Source organism: Xyrauchen texanus, chromosome 38 (genome assembly GCF_025860055.1).
Source record: "Xyrauchen texanus isolate HMW12.3.18 chromosome 38, RBS_HiC_50CHRs, whole genome shotgun sequence".
Classification (NCBI taxonomy): domain Eukaryota; kingdom Metazoa; phylum Chordata; class Actinopteri; order Cypriniformes; family Catostomidae; genus Xyrauchen; species Xyrauchen texanus.
The window spans coordinates 29633927-29651890 of NC_068313.1; the positions used below are offsets into that span (position 1 = coordinate 29633927).

General features: G+C 35.9%; 2 protein-coding genes across 2 annotated transcripts; both read left to right on the plus strand.

Annotated features, from left to right (window-relative positions):
* The first annotated feature begins 1752 nt into the window (after positions 1-1752).
* On the plus strand, positions 1753-4943 carry LOC127631704 (uncharacterized). The gene is made up of 5 exons (XM_052109958.1): positions 1753-1869; positions 2074-2122; positions 2223-2255; positions 2528-2575; positions 4558-4943. Exons 1-5 carry the CDS (start codon positions 1753-1755, stop codon positions 4941-4943), a joined length of 633 nt encoding a protein of 210 aa, XP_051965918.1.
* Positions 4944-14638: 9695 nt separating this feature from the next.
* On the plus strand, positions 14639-16799 carry LOC127632030 (tumor necrosis factor-like). Its single transcript, XM_052110493.1, has 4 exons — positions 14639-14845; positions 14983-15043; positions 15232-15291; positions 15861-16799. The coding sequence occupies exons 1-4, from the start codon at positions 14666-14668 to the stop codon at positions 16280-16282; spliced, it is 723 nt and encodes a 240-aa protein (XP_051966453.1). The 5' UTR covers positions 14639-14665; the 3' UTR covers positions 16283-16799.
* The last annotated feature ends 1165 nt before the right edge of the window (positions 16800-17964 follow it).

The window sequence follows — 17964 nt, forward strand, 5'->3', positions numbered from 1 at the left end:
GTGAAGCCCCCTATGTCCAAGAAGTCCTTTTCACTTTTGGTCCCTTCTAACTCATTTCTGTCTATCAATGATGGTTGGACCATCCATCTTCTCTTGTGTTTCCAACCACAGCCATGACCAAAGAGAAGACAGATAAACACACACACACATACACACAGACAGAGAGAGAGAGAGAGAGAGAGAGAGTTAGAGAAAAGGTCTAGTGGTAGAAAAACGAGAACATGAAAAGGGGAAACCCTGTGGGAGAGACCATGTCTATTGTTGACTCTCATTCGGTCTCAAAGTGACATTTCACACTACAGCACACATTAAGGTGAGTGAAGCAACCTCTCTAATTGCCTATTGATGAGTTCATCTGATATTGCAATTTTCTTTTAACATTCTTTGATTTCTGTGTGGCAGGGTCTTCAATAATTAATTAATTCAATGATTCAATTCAGCTTTTTCCATTGGTGTTGTTAGATAAACATGGGCTGGAGCCATGATTCTGAATTTAATCATAGATATCAGGGAGGATGCTTAGCAGTAACAAGAAGTTGTTCATCCTCATGGAGTGCACATTCAGGGCCACTTTAGAATATGAAGGGGATGTGTCCTCCATAATATTCAAATGTGTGGTTCATCAATATTGATTTTCCAATAACCAATTCTTAAAAAGCATTTTGGTTCCGGACAATCCTGAACATTGGGTTTTACATTAGCCAATTGCAGGCTTCAAGAAGTCTAGGTCTTGTTTACATTTCAACTGAGTGAAAGGGATAGTTCAACCAAAAATGTTAGTTCAACCATTTACTTTCATTGCATCTTTTTTCCATGCAAAGAAAGTGAATGATGACTCAGGCTGTCATTCTGCATAACATCGCATTTGTGTGCAATGGAAGACAGAAAGTCATATGGGTTTAGAACAACATGACAAGGAGTAAATGATGGCAGAATTTCATTTTTTCTGAACTGTCCCTTTAATTGGTCAATTATGGTTAATGGCAGTTCACTTGTTAATGCTTATTAATGCTTTTTAATGCTTAATAATGGTAGACTCTTTGGAGAGCTCCATAGAAATTCACACTTTTCTGTTGTAAAATTGGCACTTGTTTTGTGTAATGCATTTCTTCTTTCCAAGACTGAATGAATTCTGCAAATCTTAATGTGTCACCAAATCAAAATGTCACATCAGCAGTTAAAATACAAACAAACAAACTTCCATTTGATCATAAGGTGTAATCTATGCATACAATCACCTATAATGTCCTACTTCAAAGTACTGTAGACACTCAGCTTATGCTCTTCCCACCTGTGTGTAAAGTCTGGGTATCTTTGTGGCTAACATGGGAAATCACCTTGCTAAGGTGTGTGGCAAACATACCATACCGTACCATAGCTATTTTTAGCCATGCACACATGCTGAATATTTCGGACTGGAAACGGTTTGGGGGGAAGATCTGTAGGTCAGTCATCTCCAAGTGAGAACGAGATAAAACATGAATGAGATTTGTACATGCAATGATGGTTTAAGCATATCTGATCACCACATATTATTTTCAAAATTTTTCTCATTTGATTTGTTGTCAATAATTTGTGATAGTATTTGAGTGATATTGTGCTCTCTATGATTGTACAGCTAGATCAAACCCATGCATTTAGGTTAGTAAGCTATAATGTATAATGGTTTATTCTACTCCATTCACTGTAATGGTTTATCGTTGGTTTCAATTAAGCATTTTATTTCCTTTTTCTCGATTTTCAGTCACGAAGATGACCAGCTCGAGTAACCCCAGGTTCCGCCTCATGATTGGCTGGTGCTGCCTGATGTCTGCAGCTCTTATTATAATGACTGCATTTCTTGCTACAAAGACCGGTTGCAACAAAGAGGTACAGCTGCCTGAGGATCTATCCAACCACTGTGATGCAAGACAGAAATGTGGATTGCACTGACAGTGATTATTGTTATATGATCCTTTAGAAATACATCAGCATGTTAAAACTAGTCTTGTAGTACCTGATATGTCTCAGCTACTTGTTTTCAGATGTATAGACCTTTTTAAGTTTACCTTTTTTTAATTGTTTATTTGTTAGCTCAATACAAACAAGACAACAATCGGATACAAAGAGCACAGTAAAAAAGGTTTGCTTTGTTTTTGTTTACTTTTGCAAAGGACAGTTTAATTGGAAATTATTCAGAATTATAATTGTCATAAAAGTAACCATTTTATCCTCAATTACAGACAACGACAACCCTCATGCAGACAAAATTATAGGTGAGAAGTGTTAAACTACTATTGGTGGGGCATTATTGAGTGTAAATAATAACAAAAATAATAACAAAATAATACATATTTGACTGTAATGGCAATTTGAATTGAACATAGCAATACAAAATATCAGTTTTTATTCTTATGCTCAATTATTTTACTAAGCAATAGTTTTTAATTTTGGGAAATATACCACTGTCAATGTTTGTATCTTAGTAGGTTAAAATTATCTTTGAATTTGGAAAGAGAAAATAATCGTGTTTTACTTTCATTTTCAGATTCCTCGCATGGTCTGTCTATTAAAGACTATATCCGTCTTATCAGAGGTGAGATTAGACTTCCTGTGTCCCTCCCACTTTCTCCTTCTGACTCTGTCTTTCCCCTTTCCCACTTGACACCCCCCCCCCCCCACCACCCACCACCCACCACCACCACCACCACGTACACACTCTCCCTTTCTTTCTCTACGTCTCTCTCTTTTCTGTCTCTCATGAAAACAAGATTTAGAGGGACTTTTGGTTGTCATCATTTTGTCTACGTTTCTCTGCTGAAATTGGGAAGTGGTACATGTGGCTCTCTGCTGTGAAAAAAATCAATTGTGGTCTAAAAAGTGATGTTAAAGGGATAGTTCATCCAAAAAATCTCTCATTATTTACTCACCCTCATGATATCCCATTTGTGTATGGCTTTCTTTTTTCACCAGAACACATCAGAAGAAAAATAGAAACATATCTTAGCTCAGTAGGTCCTTAAAATGTAAGTGGATAGAGATTTCTCAATTTAAGCTCCAAAAATCACAGACAGTCAGCATGAACGTCATCGATAAGATGCCGGCGGTTAAATAAATGTCTTCTAAAGCGACAAGAACGCTTATGGTGTGAAAAAGATAAATATTTATGTACTTTTTAAAATTTAGATAATGCTTCTGTTCAGCAGCGGTATGAAACAAACGAGAACTGACACGCGTACTTCACAGCCGGAAGAGCAGCACTGTTTACATGTGAGGAGTAATGCTGTACACAATCGTCCAATTCTGTGCTTATCTTGGAAGTCTCAACCAAGAAGAGAATGTGAGATTACATCTGAATCATGGCAACGTGAATACGCCACACAAGAGACCCTCTCGTGAAGCTTACCGGAAGCTTTTAATTTTAGTTAAAAAGTTATAAGCTATAGCACTATCTAAAGTTTGGTGTGAATCTTTTTTACACCAAAAGTGATCGTATCGCTTTAGAAGACATTTATGTAACCGCTGGAGTAGTATCGATGACGTTTATGCTGACTGTCTGTGATTTTTGGAGCTTCAAAAGAGAAATCGCCAATCACTTGCATTTTAAGGACCTACTGAGCTAAGATATTTTTCAGTTTTTCTTCAAATGTGTTCTGCTGAAGAAAGAAAGTCATACACACTTGGGATATCATGAGGGTGAGTAAATAATGACAGAATTTTCATTTTTGGGTTAACTGTCCATTTAATATTACTGAATTTATACTGAATCTATCCATCCATCCATTCATCCGTCTATCTAACAAACTTTACCTTTCTAGTTACAAACTACAAGTGCAGATTCACATTCACAGATGCACACTGTATCTGTAATTAAGCAGTAACTTGCCGTAGTCAATTTTTATGAAGTTACTTGGGGTTAATGGACAGCTCACCTTCACTCCATCAAAGTCAGAAACTGTACTATTTTTTCTAAACACTATCACCTCCTCTTTGTGACGGTTGCCTCCACTCATCATGACTTGAACCAGATTCGGTGACCTCAAAGGCACTTTCTGAGTTGACGCTGGATGTGTAAGGCAGAGGCGTCGTGAAGCAGTGGAAATATAAGCAGCGTCTGTGTGTATGTATGTGTGTGTGTATGTGTGGACAACTCTGTGCATGAGGAAGGAGGTGTAAATGTTACTCCGTAAGGCTCTCCTTCCCAGACCTCACTTCAAGTCCTGTGCGAATTGTGTTGTCATGTAATATACATGTGGTGTGAATGGCAGCTCAGGACCCCACAAATGGAACAGTGACACAAGAAAATTAAAATAAGAAGAGCTAGTGAATTAACACTCATGTTATGTTTGGTGTCTGATAGACTCCAAAAAAAGTGAACATGAAACATGAAAAATACATTTAACATTTAAGTATTAGGTTGATCCTTCGTGACTACCAGATTTCGTGAGAGCTGCTTATAAAGATCACGCCACAAATCCTGTTGATTGAACATGCATTTGGCAGCTTATGATATCTCTCATATTTAGGATACTGTTTTCAGTCTGAACATAATTATTTTCCCTACCTCATATGTTATAGACAAAAAATCCTGGATCTGCAGCCACATCCCTCTGTGTGAGAGCAGCTCGAGCTCACTGAAAAATAACACTGTAGAAATTACAACCGGCGGTTTGTTCTACATCCATGCCCAAGTTGAATTCAGGAAAGCCAGTAATTCAATCAATCAAGAAATTAAGAATCCTGGGACTATAATTCTTGTCAGAAATGAACGAAAAGATGGAGCCAAACGGCTGAGAAAGCTTAGTGAGGTCACACGATATGAAGCAGGATCTGTGTCAATAATCCGAATGGTGCAGCTCGATGAGGGAGATACCATCAGTCTGTACATAGAGGAATCATCTATGGTCCTATTAACAGAGGATTCAAACACTTACTGGGAAATTCTCTTGCTTTCACGCCTATAGTAATACTAGGACTAATCCTTCAGGCTTTTCTCACAGGGGCTGAAATTCTGATAAAGTGATTGTTCGGAAGTATTATGTAACAGAAGTCACCCAGTGTCTGTGGTTATATTCAGAAAAAATGCACTGTTACAAGCTCAGGTTTTTCTTATAACCTTTGGTATAATGAATATGTAAAGGATTCATTGTTTGTATGGTTAGTTCTCAAGCCCATTAAGGGTTCTAAAGGAATTATTTCATCCCTTTTGTCTTTTATGTTTGTTAAAATATTTTTAGAGTTTTAAATATATATATTACATTAAATGTTTTAGAGTAATTGTTAAATTTGTGTTAAATTCCAATGCAAATGTATTACTGGTTATTTGTGTATTTTATTTAAATGAATTTATTTTAGAAGTAAACATGTTTTTCAAAATCATTCAGTTTAACTCATAATACACAATATGATGCATATGAGGATTCTGAATTAAGCATATTTTTGAACTTGTGTTTTTGTAAACATTTTCAAAATAAAAGTCCATTCACAGCAACGTCCATATTAAGGCAGGCTCACCTTGCTTGTAACCCAGAGACAAACAGATTATGTCATGCTTCCTATTTACTGAAGGTTTCCACACGATGGAGCCAGTCTACACTTGAACAGCAGTTGAATATGGCCTCACCGCTGGCCTTCTGAAAGCAAACCACTGAAACGTAAACCCTCATATTCCCCTACATAATTATTTTGCTTGCATAATCAAACACACCATATCTGGATGGCCATAGGCATGAGGAAGCTTCCCATCTTTGAAGAACTATGTTAAAGTGAAGGTCAAAATTTAGTATACAGTCTAGTTTTGGTTTGCTTTCTGAAACACTGTTGGCCTTTGACAGTATTGATCGGGTTCTGTACAGCGCAGTTACATTTATTTAAAAAGACTACCCTCGCTGACAAACTGTAACCACAAGCGGAACTGACAGCTAATATCATGTGCTGTGACTCACAATTCAGAATTCCCCATATCTACAACTCCTTTTTAGTTTATTCCTCGGCCCACACTGAAGTCATCTCAGTCATATTGTGGTTGACGAACAAATGCAAGTTAAGGATGATTTATTTATATATATATTGACATATATGCGCAAATTAATTAGAGGTATAGTTCCCACAGAAATACAAAAAGATTTGATCATTTACTCCTATAACGTTACCCTTATAACTTTCTTAGTTGAACAGTGACATTATCTAATGACATTTCTAAACAAATATAGCAATTAAAGGTAGGTTTTTCTGTTCTTCTTTCATGAAACTGATGTCCCCAAACATGCACTTTTTTCATGTCCTTATTTTCATAAACAACACTTCCCTTTTGGCCTCTGCTTTCCTCTTCTTATAGTGAGACATGTAGACATATTTTGTATGATTATGGACAGAGAGCTTTTTAAGTGCATGTTCGTGTTCTTAAAGCCTGACTCAGACTTAAATGTCACTTTAAGTTACATAAAAGACGCCTGCTCATCACATAGAGGTCGAAACACCTATACAAAACCAGAGAAAATAGAAAGTGGAACCTCTACCTTTTCTTTCTGCACCTAGGATTTGAAGAACTGTTTGTCAGCTTAATTCTGTGGTGATAGGCAAAGCAATTTAACTTTATCTGTTTGTGCACAGTCAACCATTTCCTGTTAGCTTGTGGTTTTGTGCACACAGTGAATGCAAAAGCAATCTAAACACTTCAGAATACTGGCCCCTCCATCCACCAGCAGGATATTGTTTCAATGCATCTGACTATGACTCCACAACAGTGTTACAAATGGTCCATATAATAAATATTGTTTCATATTCAAATCACTTGCTGTGATTTCCTGTGTGGTTTTGGTAAAAGCAGGTAGATCCCACTACTTGAAATATCATAGCCAATTACCAAAGGGAGACTGGGGCAAGTGGTCACAACGGCTTTATATGTCACAGAAATTGGTGAAAATATTAAAGGAATGGTTCATGATTTACACACCCTCCTGGCATCCCAGATGTGTATGACTTTCTTTCTTCTGCAGAATACAAATTAAATATTTTAAAATAATATTTCAGCTCTGTAGGTCCTCACAATGGAAGTGAATGGGTGCAAAAATTTTGAAGCTCCAAAATCCACATAAAGGGTGCATAATATGGACCATTTGTAATCCATATGGCTCCAGTTAAATCCATGTCTTCAGAAGAATATTACAGGTTTGGGTGAGAAATAGATCAATATTTAAGTCATTTTTATCATAAGTTCTCCTCTATCCAGTAGGGGGTGATATGCATTAAGACTGTGAATCACGAAAGGACAATGGAAAGTGAAACTAAAGTGAAGATTGATTTAGCAGGAAGGAGAATGTATAGGTAAAAAGGACTGTTTCTCACCCACACCTACACCTATATCGCTTCAGAAGACATTGATTTTACCACTGAAGTCATCTGAAGTAATTTTATGTTGCCCTTATGTGTAATTTGGGGCTTCAAATTTTTCATTCACTTACATTGTATGGACCTACAGAGCTAAAATATTCTTCTAAAAATCTTTGTTTGAATTTTGCAAAAGAAAGAAAGTCAAACACAGTAAAACGGGGATACATTAAGATAAGGGTCTGTTATTTGCATATTGGCACATATTTTTTGGGGCAAGTTTCCATTTGCACTTTATATGTTGTAATTTGATGTTTTATATATTTTAGCCAAAACAATATTACATAGTTTTTGTTATCTTTTCCATTTTTGCTGTCTCATGAATCATCTGTGCTCAGTAATTGTTTTTCTGCTTAAATATTTCTGAGAAGAGTAAATATAAGCCGGCAGATTGTGATAACTTAACCCTTACATAGTGTGACTTTAAAGGAGCACTCAGAAATGATTCCCCGTTAAAAAAGTTTTACTCCTAAAGAAATGAAATGTATTGTCTATTTTGAAATATATGCAGAAAATCATGACCACTTACATGAGATAATGACTTTAGTCACATCCGCAACCTTATAAAAGCTTTATTAGTTTTAAGAATAGTTTTATTCTACATGGGGCAGGGGCACATTTATGGGGGCTGCCATATTAGAATCACATGACCAGCCGAATACTACTCTTTTTAATCTCAGTAACCTTCCTGTTATTGGACACTTTTATTCTTGGAATAAATTAATCATGGCTGATAGTGTAACTGAAAGCTATTGATTTTGAATGATGCTGCATCCACACCACAAGGTGTCACTGTAAGTCCAAGATGACTGAGAATGCACTTTTAAGATATACCTGTCTATAATGAAAATATTAACTGAAAGGAATAATCTGTGTTAAACTCAATCAACAGCATTTATGACAGAATGTTGATTTACCCCCCAATTTTTTGTTTGGTAAAAAACTTTGTGAAAAAATAAAAATACAAGCAAAAATAGAGGTTAAAATGAGGCACTGGCAATGGAAGTGAATGGGGCCAATTTTTGGAGGGTTTAAAGGCAGAAATGTGAAGCTTATAATATTATAAAATAACGTACATTCATTCCTCTGTTAAAACTGACTGTTATTTTAGCTGTAAAGTCATGTATATTGTCTTTTTTTTAAGGTCGTATTAGGGTTTGCTGGCATTACATCGCCATGGCAATGAAGTTGTAAAATTGGCTATAACTTTAGACGGGAAAGGTTAGTAAGTGATTTTATCACACTTTAAAATCATACACATATTGTTTATGTCTTGTGGCTACACTTTTTTACATGTGCGGATTGGCCCCATTCACTTCCATTGTTAGTGTCTCATTGGAATCCAAATTTTATTTTTGTTTTTTTTTTAAATAAAATAAGGGACTGGTCAAAATGTATTTTTGTGTATTAAACATTAGGACACAAAATGCTGCCGATTGAGTTTAACTTGTATTGAACCCAGACTAATCATTTAATAAACAAAAATAAACCCCCAATGAGAAATACTCAATGGATTAAAACTGTGACAACTAGCCCCAGTCTCCTCTATACCTCTAAATGTTATTTTCAGGTAAAATGTGCTTGTGTATCATGGCAACACAAACAAGGTGCCAGGATATAACTACAGAACATAAGGTGAAATGGAGGTTTATTGGTTAGAAATTCCTGTTCCTCTGAACACCTTCCTCTGATAAAACCTTCCCCTGTCAAACAGACCAAAGAAGACTGTGCTCTTTTCTTGCTTGTGGTAAAGATGCAAACCCAGTGAGAGGGAGGAGTTGTGAAACCAGCCATGCTATGAGTCACATATCCCTTTCTCCGTGGAGCATTATGGGGACACAAGAAAAGGAAACTGAAGAGAGGGGTTACAACTATGGAAATCATGGCAGGAATCCTTACATAATTACCAACCCAGCCATAATACAATATAACCTCATTAACCTCAAACATTGGGGGCTTTCCCACACGTTCCCCCAACATAGCGCTGCCCTTTGATCTGAAATGGCAGGTGCTCTTTGAAGGTAGCGCTCTTTAGGTTTTTCTACAAACAGCACCTGCCTTGGTCACAGATTTGTATGTGAATCATATTGCATGTATGATGACAATATTTGTTTTTAAAGAAAATCCAAAAATCCTTTATTAACCTTAGTGTATGTAAATAAACTCAGAACACAATTTGATTTTATTAAATAGTGTAGTAATGAAAATGTATAGTCAGTCGTTTCTTTTGTCCATAGAGCATATTTTAGGCAGAATTTTTATGCTGCTCTTTTCTATACAATTAAAGTGAATGTGGGGATAGACACTATCAAGCTCCAAACATAAAAAAATAAAATAAAATATGCACAAGCATTGACTACTTTTATGATACTTTATGAAGTTTTTGTAATTTTTGGAGCTCTACATGATTCTGATGAACATCTCGTTTTGTGTGACACAAAAGTAAACAAGTTTTACGGGTTTAACAGGTTATATTCGTCAGGTGTGATCTCAATAGTATTCACAGATATCCATGTGTAATATTTACACATACATTTCTGTATCTTTGGAAAGACATCAACATATTCACAGCATTTTTACTTATGTACAAATGTTCAGTATATTGCTGTTATTGCTGTATATGTCTACCACATCCTTTTAATGTTACTTTGCTAACAACTTTATTTCCATAATATTATGAATTTATTCTCATAATCTTGACTTTATTCTCAAAATATTATGACTTCAATCTCATAATGCTACAACTTTATTCACGTAATTTTGACATTATTTTCAAAATATAACAACTTTAATCTCAATGCTACGACTTTATTTTCAAAATATAATGACTTTAATTTCATAATGCTACAACTCTATTTCCATAACTTTGACTTTATTCTCAATATATCATGACTTTAATCTTATATGACGTTATTCTCATCATTTTGACTTTTTTCTGAAAATATTACGACTTTAATCTCAATGCTATGACTTTATTTTCGTAACTTCGACTTTATTTTCAAAATAAAATGACTTTAATCTCATAATGTTGCAACTTTGTTTTTGTTGCTTTGACGTCATTCTCATAATTTTTACTTTATTTTAAAGAATATTACGACTTTAATCTCAATACTACTAATTTATTTTTGTAACTTTGACATTATTTTCAAAATATAACGACCATACAACTTTATTTTCGTAACTTTGACTTTATTCTCAGAATATCATGATGTTAATCTCATATGGCATTATTCTCATCATTTTGACTTTATTCTCAAAATATTACGACTTTAAACAAAAAATTATATTAATATAATATATTGTGTGTGTGTGTGTGTGTGTGTGTGTGTGTGTGTGTGTGTGTGTGTGTGTGTGTGTGTGTGTTTGGGTGGTGTACAAGGAAATTCTTTAGGTTACAAACGGGTAATTACAAGGGTGTCATGCTATAAATGTGGTTTATGAGGACATTTCTAGTGTCCCCATAATTCAAATAATTAAAAAAAAACATACTAAACTATGTTTTTCTGAAAATGTAGAAAGTTTTTTGTGAAGGTTAGGTTTAGGGTTAGGGGATTCTTTAAACCCCAAAGGATTTATAAGCACATAACCACACTTGTATATACAAATACCTAAGAAGACTGATTAGATCATATTGCAATGATATGATGATGAGTAAATGATGACAACATTTTCAACTTTGGGTGCATTAACCCTTTAAGGACAAAGCTGCTTACTACCTAATATATACATTACTCAAAAAGACATGGTCTAATGATCATATGCTCTCTCTGATGTAATTGAACAGAAAACACTCCAGAGATATTATTTGTTGATATCAATGAATGTGGAAGATCAAGCAAGTATTTTACATTTGTTGGGGGACAAGCTTTAATGTAACATATAGATCAAATTCACCACACATAAATGTCATGTAGCCTCAACAACTACAGAAGAGGACTTTATAAAAAAACACTTCTTGTTGACATATAATGAATGTATCACTACGTCAGATGCCACAAACAAAACACGAAGTGTCATATCCTCAACAAACAGCTCAAGGTAGGGCAAGATAGACGGTAGGGCAAGGAAATGAACAACCAGTTTCAATTGCATTTCCTCAATTAGGCAACAATAGGAAAAAAGTGACAGATTAAGGAATTATTACACATCACAATGGGTGAGCCGGATGATGCAATCCTGTAGCAGTCATTATGTTTACAGCATCCCTGCTATTTATGGGTTAATCATTTCAAAAGGTGGCACAAAACATCTTGAAGGGATGACTCAGTATGAATGCATAAATAAATAAGACATTTTTTTATTGTTAGGGATGAGTTAACAGGCTTACTTTAGTGTTGACAGCTTCTTGGGTGGAAGTGGAGGGAGATATGTGATGATATCAAGGGCCGACAAGGTCTCATACTTTATTTCCTATCTCAGTAATTAGAGGGAAGGAAACAAGACACAATAGCAATGTCACACAAAGACTGCCTGGCAGTACAGCTTAAAGTTATCTAGTATATTCATGTAATGCAGACATGCAGTACATATAATGTGCCATGTAAGCAGCATTACTTAAAAATCGAGCACTAATATATAGTGGGATTGAAAAGTCTTAAAAAGATCAAGCTAAGAAATATTAAGATGTAAAATCAGACATATTTATCTATATATAATAAGAACATTCTCAAATCACACTGAGATACATGGACAATCAGGTTTTGCATAAAGGGCCAGCTCGAGTGGCGGAACAAGGGGGTGGCCAGGGGTGACCGTGGACCAAAGCCTGGCCACCCCATTGGCCACCCCATTCGCATTTGCCGTTGTGGCCATTTTTTTCTTGGGCACAATTTAGTTTTTCAGTGGTGGAACGTCTCTGTACAACCGCAACCCAAAGGAGACTTAACATGTGCGCACACCAAGGTCACCACACCTCCATCCCGGGTGTCAATGTATCCACTCCCCTCCATTTTTGTATCCACGTGCCTCCGCTTTTTTTCTTTTTTCTTCCCTTTATCATTGCTTTCTGTATTAACTTGGTCATTTGTTTGTTTTTATTTATTTATTTTATTTTGTTATCATTATTAATTATTGATTGTATATACATGTTTATTACTCAATGTTTGGCAACATTGTAAATTGTATACGGTTATGCCAATAAAGCTAATATAAGTTTGAATTTGAGAGAGAGTGAGTGAAAGAGAGAGAGAGAGAGAGAGAGAGAGAGAGAGAGAGAGAGAAAGAGGGAGAGAGAGAGAGAGAGAGAGAGAGAGAGAGAGAGAGAAAGAGAGAGAGAGAGAGAGAGAGAGAGAGAAAGAGGGAGAGAGAGAGAGAGAGAGAGAGAGAGAGAGAGAGAGAGAGAGAGAGAGAGAGAGAAAGAGAGACAGAGAGAGAATAGAGAGAGAGAGAGAGAGAGTAATATATAATAATTGATATATTGCTGTTATTTATATGTTACTAATAATGATATTATATACTGTCCAAGTTATTGGACAAAATGTATTTTGCTTTTATTCTATTTTATTTATTCTATATGATGATTTGGCAACATTGTTTTTGAAACTTTCATGCCAATAAAGCCCATTGAATTGAATTGAATTGAGAGAGAGAGAGTAAAAAGGAGATGGAAAACAGGTCTGTAAAAGCCAGAAGAATTTCAAGTTGTGGAATCTCCAAATAGGAAGTTTGTCAGCTGTGTTAAGACTGGTCGGCACAAATGGGCTGCTATTACATCATCAGCTCGAAATTGAAACTGCCTGTGTTATTGCCATTAATCCCTTTAGAGTTCGTTTATTAGGATTGCAGTCGTTGAAAGGGCAAGCTATTATGTGTGAGATTGTGAAATAGTTTTTTTGATAATGCAATAGTGTACTTAAGATAATAAAGCTTATAAAAACAAAAACAAAAACATTTACATTTCTTTATTAACAAACATTATATATTTTATAACATGTCAGAAGTTCATGTAAATTCAGACATGATTTATATGAACATATAAATTACAGTTTGACAGTTTTGACATTTCTAACTATTTAAATGTGCGCTAACTAATGATCTGTTGAGGAAATTCTGCGCCACCATACGGAATTGCAAAAGTAAACATTGTTTTCAAACAGCTCTCCAGATACACCTTTTCTATTGATCAGACAAACAGATAATCCCGCTCAAACAAACAGAAGAATCTTTACAGCACCACAGAGAAACAGTGTTTAAAGTTTTCAAGAAAATTCACCTAGAAATGGTTTACTTAGTTGTGCTGCCTATTAAGCTGGGATAGGATAAACTATTTAAACATGAAAAAGTTACACACTTCAGCTTGTTTACTGAAGTTATTAAAGGAAAATTCTAGGTTCAATACAAGTTAAGGTCAGTTGACAGCATTTGTGTCATAAAGTTGATAACAACAAAATTAATTTAGACTCGTCCGACCTATTCTTTGAAAAAGCTCAATTCTGGGTTCCAGTGAGGCACTTACAATGGAAGTGAATGGTGCCAATTTTTTGAGGGTTAAAAGCAGAAATTTGAAGCTTATATTCATTCTTCTGTTAAAACTGTTGTATTGTTTGATCTGTAAAGTTGTTTAAATCGTCGTTTTGTACAGTCGATTTAGAGTGAACGTCATCATGGTGTATAGTTGTAAAATTGGCTATAACTTTACACATAAAAGGTTATAAAGCGATTACAGTAAAATCATGATAACCTGGTTATTGTTTACGTCTTGTGGCGATCATTCTTTTTTTAATTAAGTATAGCAACGTTTATGGATTGGCCCCATTCCCTACCATTGTAAGTGTCCCACTTTAAACTCGTTTTTTTTTTTTTTTTTTTGTTATTTTAAAGGAAAGGAGGGACAGCTCGAAAAAAAAATTTTTTGTCATAATTCCACAAATGCTGTCAACTGAGCTCAACTTGTTTTGAAGAAGGTATACTCCTTTACTAAAAGCTATAATTGTATAGTGTCATCACACAATCAGCGAAAGCATAACTCATTACTCATTAAGTTTATTGAAAGTGTGAAAGAGGTTGTTATATTTAATGCTAATTAGAATGCAAAGTTGTGTTATTGAACTCAAATTGTGCTCTGTATGTGAGAGTGCTATGTCTAGAGATTTGTGTGTGTGTGTGTGTGTGTGTGTGTGGGTGGAAAGTTGGTGTTTGTGAGTTGAGGGCGTTCTTTCCCTTCTAAAACCAAGTCTGGTTGTTTACTGACATCACCGGAGTTTCCCCCTTGTTTTGTGTATATAAGCTGAAAAAAGCAAGCAGAACTTCATATCACAAACTCACACAAAAAAGGAACACATCTTAGAGAAGTAACAGCATGATCAAATACGAAATGACTACAGTTGATCTGGAGGCCTGTGTAGGGGATGTTTATCAGCCGACAGTTGTACCCTTACCGGTTAAGTCGTCCAGTAGTTGGATATGGAAGACGGTCGCTGTAATCGTCTTCCTCTGCCTCTCTGCCACAGCTTCATTATTCTTTGCCTGGCATTTGATGGTAAGACTGAAACTTTAATGTGGGAAGTTAACCACCAATATTCAAGCAAATAATACTGTGACCTAATTAAATGTACGGTTTTGATGAGCAATGTTTGACAAGTCTGACGAGTAACATTCTTTCAATTTCTTTCACAGAAACAAGACAAAGGAGAAATTCAAAACTTCGAGTCTGGCAAGCAAATCAGCACACCATCAGGTAAATGACATTCCAGGCATATAATTTCTGTTATCACTGTTATTTTAAAAGCAAAAGCTACAGTCCACTTTGTTAAAACAACAGAATTTGAACCTAAAAGCAAATTGAATACATCCTTTGCTGTGTATCGTATTTGGATGTTGTATGATGAGCATCATTGAAACTGACTCCAATCTTCTTATCCACAGAGCATGGGAATATCCTGAAGCAAATTGCTGAGAGCACAAAGGCAGCCATTCATTTACATGGTGAGTTAATCTCAACCTGTGTGTTTTACTTTTATGTGCACCTGTCTCACAGTATGTCACAGGTTCTCATTTCAGGAGACATAGTTTAGTTTTCTTGGTGGAATCCAAACACCTTAGCAGATCCTAAAAAAACAGATTGTTAAAGAGAAAATACAGTATATACATATAGTAGATACGTGTACAAATGGCCTGCCAGTTGCAACAAGTTAGGATTTTTCATCAAACATTGGCCAATCTGGCTTTCTCAGTGTAGTGGAAACTAATTCTAGCCAGTATTAGAAAGTGTCCTCACCCAAATTTGTCTTGGCTGTTGGGAAGGAGTGTGGCTGCAAGAGGTGGGGACAAAGGTAACTCCTTTATTGCCAACTCCTTCAAAGATAAAGACCGTGTTGATGTAATACTTCAACACCCCCAAAAAACTAGGAAACAAGTGTCAGCCTTCATAACTAATTCACAAAATCCCAATTTTTTAGGTTACATTTAACACTCGCACAATCAGTATTGGTACAAAGCTTTTCTTCTAATTACATGGGGTCACCGTCTCAAACATGTATTTTTTCTCTTTCCAGCTAAGCAAGAGTCAGGTTCACTGAAGTGGGTCAGCGGTGTGGATCAGTCCTTTGTCCAGGGTGGCCTTAAACTGGTAGAAAATGACATTCTCATTCCCGCAGATGGCCTTTACTTTGTGTACAGCCAAGTGTCATACTCCGTACACTGCAAATCGAACAAAGACAACGAGGAAGACGAACTTCACTTAAGCCACAGTATTTGGCGTTATTCAGATGCAATGGGACCAGAAAAGATGCCCTTGCAAAACTCAGTCCAAAGCGTCTGCCAATCAGGACAGAAAGAGAAGACCACGTACAGCACTCTCTATCTTGGTGCTGTTTTTAAGCTTTTGGAGGGTGATAAGCTCTCAACCAAAACCAGCAAAGTAACTGACATTGATGAAAACTATGCCAAAACATTTTTTGGAGTATTTGCATTGTGAGGTCAATCATAATTTGCTATATGAGTTAGTTGCATGACCTGTTTTACAAACAGGGATGCCACGAGTACAAAGACCAGGCGTTTTATGTTAAAACGTTGAAAGTATGTTCTCAGGGCATTTGTTTAAAAGTACTTTGACGACTAATGAGAGTCCCTATTGTGATATATAATACTGTTTTGAGTCTAAAACAAAACAAATACAATGTGAGCCATGCACTGAGTACTATGCACCCAGTCATGAGCAGTATACCAAGGGCACTACACCTCTCATATTTATTTTAAGCTAATATGATAGTTATAATCTTACATATTTCATTGTAGAAATATTAAGGAATGTGAATGTTTGAAAGAAAAATGTTTTTTCAGTATGTTAAATTATTTAAAACTTTTTGCATATTTAATGTTTTTAATTGTATTATTTAACTATTTATTAATGAGTATGTATGCTATATTTTCTTGAATGTACTATTCTAAAAGTGCTTTGATTCACTCCTCTATGATTCTGACACTTTTACATTTTAAACACAAGATCCTCAATAAATATTTAAAAGAAATGATGAAGTATGCTTATCTCTTTCCTATCAGGTGCACGGTTTAACACACAAGTTCTACTCAAAAACAAGTAACACAATCATAGGCGCGTCACATGGTCATAATGTGGAGTTTTTGCATTCCATCGCATGGCTTGTGGTTCTTTTCCTAATGCTTGACTTCCCTTTCTTTGTCGAAAGATGAGGTCACTGTGTAGTGTTTACCTACCTTACAAACATTCACTGCTTTCTCCCAGGTGTGACTGAAAATTAACAGAATTGCATCACTTTTTTCGGTTACACAATTCAGTGCAACAAGTGTAAAATCCAGAATCCAGAACTGTTATCGTTTACAGCTAAAATGTGAAGCTTTGTGTTTATGTAAAATAGATTACAATCAGTTTGAGCTTAATAAAGTTCATACAGCCAATAATTGAAATAAAAAGCCTACACCAGCCTCAATATAGGTGTTTAAATTATACAATGGCTATATATAGTGGCTTATAGATATACACTCACCTAAAGGATTATTAGGAACACCTGTTCAATTTCTCATTAATGCAATTATCTAATCAACCAGTCACATGGCAGTTGCTTCAATGCATTTAGGGGTGTGGTCCTGGTCAAGACAATCTCCTGAACTCCAAACTGAATGTCAGAATGGGAAAGAAAGGTGATTTAAGCAATTTTGAGCGTGGCATGGTTGTTGGTGCCAGACGGGCCGGTCTGAGTATTTCACAATCTGCTCAGTTACTGGGATTTTCACGCACAACCATTTCTAGGGTTTACAAAGAATGGTGTGAAAAGGGAAAAACATCCAGTATGCGGCAGTCCTGTGGGCTGAAAATGCCTTGTTGATGCTAGAGGTCAGAGGAGAATGGGCCGACTGATTCAAGCTGATAGAAGAGCAACTTTGCCTGAAATAACCACTCGTTACAACCGAGGTATGCAGCAAAGCATTTGTGAAGCCACAACACACACAACCTTGAGGCGGATGGGCTACAACAGCAGAAGACCCCACCGGGTACCATTCATCTCCACTACAAATAGGAAAAAGAGGCTACAATTTGCAAGAGCTCACCAAAATTGGACAGTTGAAGACTGGAAAAATGTTGCCTGGTCTGATGTGTCTCGATTTCTGTTGAGACATTCA

Excerpts from the sequence above, each read along its gene's own strand:
- LOC127631704 (XM_052109958.1), top strand. The coding sequence starts at position 1,753 with ATGACCAGCTCGAGTAACCCCAGGTTCCGCCTCATGATTGGCTGGTGC. Across the intron at positions 1,870-2,073 it reads AGACCGGTTGCAACAAAGAG|CTCAATACAAACAAGACAAC; the intron begins GTACAGCTGCCT and ends TTTATTTGTTAG. Across the intron at positions 2,123-2,222 it reads CAAAGAGCACAGTAAAAAAG|ACAACGACAACCCTCATGCA; the intron begins GTTTGCTTTGTT and ends CCTCAATTACAG.
- LOC127632030 (XM_052110493.1), top strand. The coding sequence starts at position 14,666 with ATGATCAAATACGAAATGACTACAGTTGATCTGGAGGCCTGTGTAGGG. Across the intron at positions 14,846-14,982 it reads TCTTTGCCTGGCATTTGATG|AAACAAGACAAAGGAGAAAT; the intron begins GTAAGACTGAAA and ends TTTCTTTCACAG. Across the intron at positions 15,292-15,860 it reads GGCAGCCATTCATTTACATG|CTAAGCAAGAGTCAGGTTCA; the intron begins GTGAGTTAATCT and ends TTCTCTTTCCAG.